Source organism: Trichomycterus rosablanca, chromosome 19 (assembly GCF_030014385.1).
Source record: "Trichomycterus rosablanca isolate fTriRos1 chromosome 19, fTriRos1.hap1, whole genome shotgun sequence".
Classification (NCBI taxonomy): domain Eukaryota; kingdom Metazoa; phylum Chordata; class Actinopteri; order Siluriformes; family Trichomycteridae; genus Trichomycterus; species Trichomycterus rosablanca.
Window position 1 is genome coordinate 107,541 of NC_086006.1, and position 2,460 is coordinate 110,000.

The 2,460-nt window shown below is 45.7% G+C and overlaps 1 protein-coding gene across 1 annotated transcript in view; it reads left to right on the forward strand.

Annotated features, from left to right (window-relative positions):
- The first annotated feature begins 356 nt into the window (after positions 1-356).
- zgc:153012 (uncharacterized protein LOC777626 homolog) overlaps positions 357-2,460 on the forward strand; it is a 20,734-nt gene continuing 18,630 nt past the window's right edge. The window contains exons 1-2 of the mRNA XM_063015932.1: positions 357-1,815; positions 1,975-2,135. Coding sequence (XP_062872002.1) covers positions 1,123-1,815; positions 1,975-2,135 — 854 coding nt within the window. The 5' untranslated portion in view covers positions 357-1,122. The remainder of the gene's footprint in view (positions 1,816-1,974; positions 2,136-2,460) is intronic.

Below are 2,460 nucleotides of genomic sequence, written 5' to 3' on the forward strand. Positions count from 1 at the left end.
TAAAGCAGATATGAGAGGATTTCTTACATTAGAATATAAATAAAATAAAAATAATCCTGTTATTGATTCTGTACATGTTCAGCAGGTTTAGAAGAGCAGAAGTGAGAGTCACTCGTGTGTCAGGGTTCTAATTTTCATTTAAATTTCAGTAAATTTCATCTTTTTTATTAATCTGTATTTTTAACAAGAATGATCAAGTTTATTATATGATTATAACTGCAAAACGGTACTGAGAGATTTGATTAATGACAGATTTGATTAATAACATTATTTATCACGTTTACAGATTGAAGCTGAATTTATTACATGTATTTAAATCTTTGTGCCTGTAGAAGATTTTGATTAGAATTAAACCGCCGCTCAGGTTCAGAAGTGATTAATAGGTGATAAAATTTGTTTTTATTTATTTTGATTTGTAGAAGCAGATTTTTAGTGGCGCTGTAGCTGCTTCCTCTTCTGCACTTTCACGCTTCACGTTTACACTAAATACACTCAGCTTCACTTTAGTTTTGTTAGGGAAGATCAGGAGGACCCAACAGTACCCACTGTACCCACACACCCCACACACCCCACTGTACACACTGTACCCACACACCCCACACACCCCACTGTACACACTGTACCAACACACCCCACTGTACCCACACATCCCACAGACCCCACTGTACACACTGTACCAACACACCCCACTGTACACACACATCCCACAGACCCCACGAAACCCACACACCACACAAAACCCACATACCCGCCGAAACCCACACACCCCACTGTCCAGTCTTGAATGAATGAACATAAATAAATCATAAATCTGAACTTTATATTCAGAAGAAGGTGCACACTCAGCTCCTAAAGAGACGTTATTGATACTGAGGACCCGTCTGGAGCAGGAGGGGTGAAGATCAGGACCCGTCTGGAGCAGGAGGGGTGAAGATCAGGACTCGGGTTCGAGACTCACAGCTCGTCTGTTCCTGCTCAGTTCTTCAGCTCATTTATCAGCCGTGTTTAAAAGAAGGTGTTGAGAGTTCGAAGTGTGTGTGTGTGTGTGTGTGTGAGCGCAGGATGTAAGTGGGAGCTACACACTCACACACACACTCACACACACTCACACACCGGTGCAGGATGAGTGGTGGGAAAAAGCGCAGCGGCTTTCAGATCACCAGCGTGACCTCGGAGGACGGAGAAAGTCCCGCCTCTAAACCTCCCCCCGATACGAGCGCTTCACCACCGCCGGGTACCCCTGCCGACCGGGCCACGCCCTCTCCCATTGTACTTAATGGCCCCTCCTTCATCCACAACTTTATCCCCACCCTGCTTACACAGCAGAGCTCCAGCCAGCCGACCACGCCCGTCTCCGTACGCAAACAGCGCTCACTGGAACAGGCAGGGGGCGGAGCCTCGCGGTTCCGCGTGGTACGTCTCGGTCAGGGATCGGGGGAACCCTACAGGCGCGGCCGCTGGACATGCGTGGACGTAATAGAGCGGGAGGCGGAGCCTCGAGGTGTCCGAAGGGTAATGGACAGCATGAGACACGCCCACTCGCTGGAATCTCTGGAGACCGTGGGACTGAACGAGGTGGAGGGCGCGGCGGGCGGAGTCATGCTGAAGTCTCTAAATATGCGAGGGTTACGCCCAGGTCTCATGGGAAACTTGCAGGGCTCCGCCCACCTGCTGACACACAGCGGCCCGCCCTCGCCCACTTACATCTACCACGAACCGCAGATGCTGTCACCGCCCTCGCCACACAAACCAGGCACGCCCCGCGCCCGCAAGGTGACCCCCCCACTGCGCCTCGACCTGGACCCGGCCAGCAAGGTGAGAACACACACACACACACACATACACACATACACAAACTCTTGCTGACCTATACACACACTTAGACACACACACACACACACACACCTCTTCACATGTATTATAATGACTGTTGTGTGTGTGTGTGTATCTGTTGTATGTTGTGTTTTGGTTCAGCTCCGTGCTACCCGCTCCCAGCCCACCTCACCAGGACCCCCCGCAGGTCGAGATGGTTTATTCCACTCAGCACTGACACCCGTACAGACCCCCTCAGCCCTGGCTCTGGCACAGTCCATGTTCGGAGTGGGTGGAGCTTTTGAGTTGGTTGGTGATGATGGGTAAGAGAGTGTTCCTTTATTTTATCTTACTGTTCATTATTATTGTTATAATTATTGTTATTATTATTGTTATTATTATTTGTATTATTATTATTATAATTATTGTTATTATTATTGTTATTATTATTATTATTATTATTATTATTATTGTTGTTATTATTATTGTTATTATTATTTATAATTATTGTTATAATTATTGTTCATTATTATTATTATTTGGTATTATTATTATTATTATTGTTATTATTATTGTTATTATTATTGTTATTATTAGCAATCAGTTTATTACACAGACACTATACACACATATTACACACACTACACA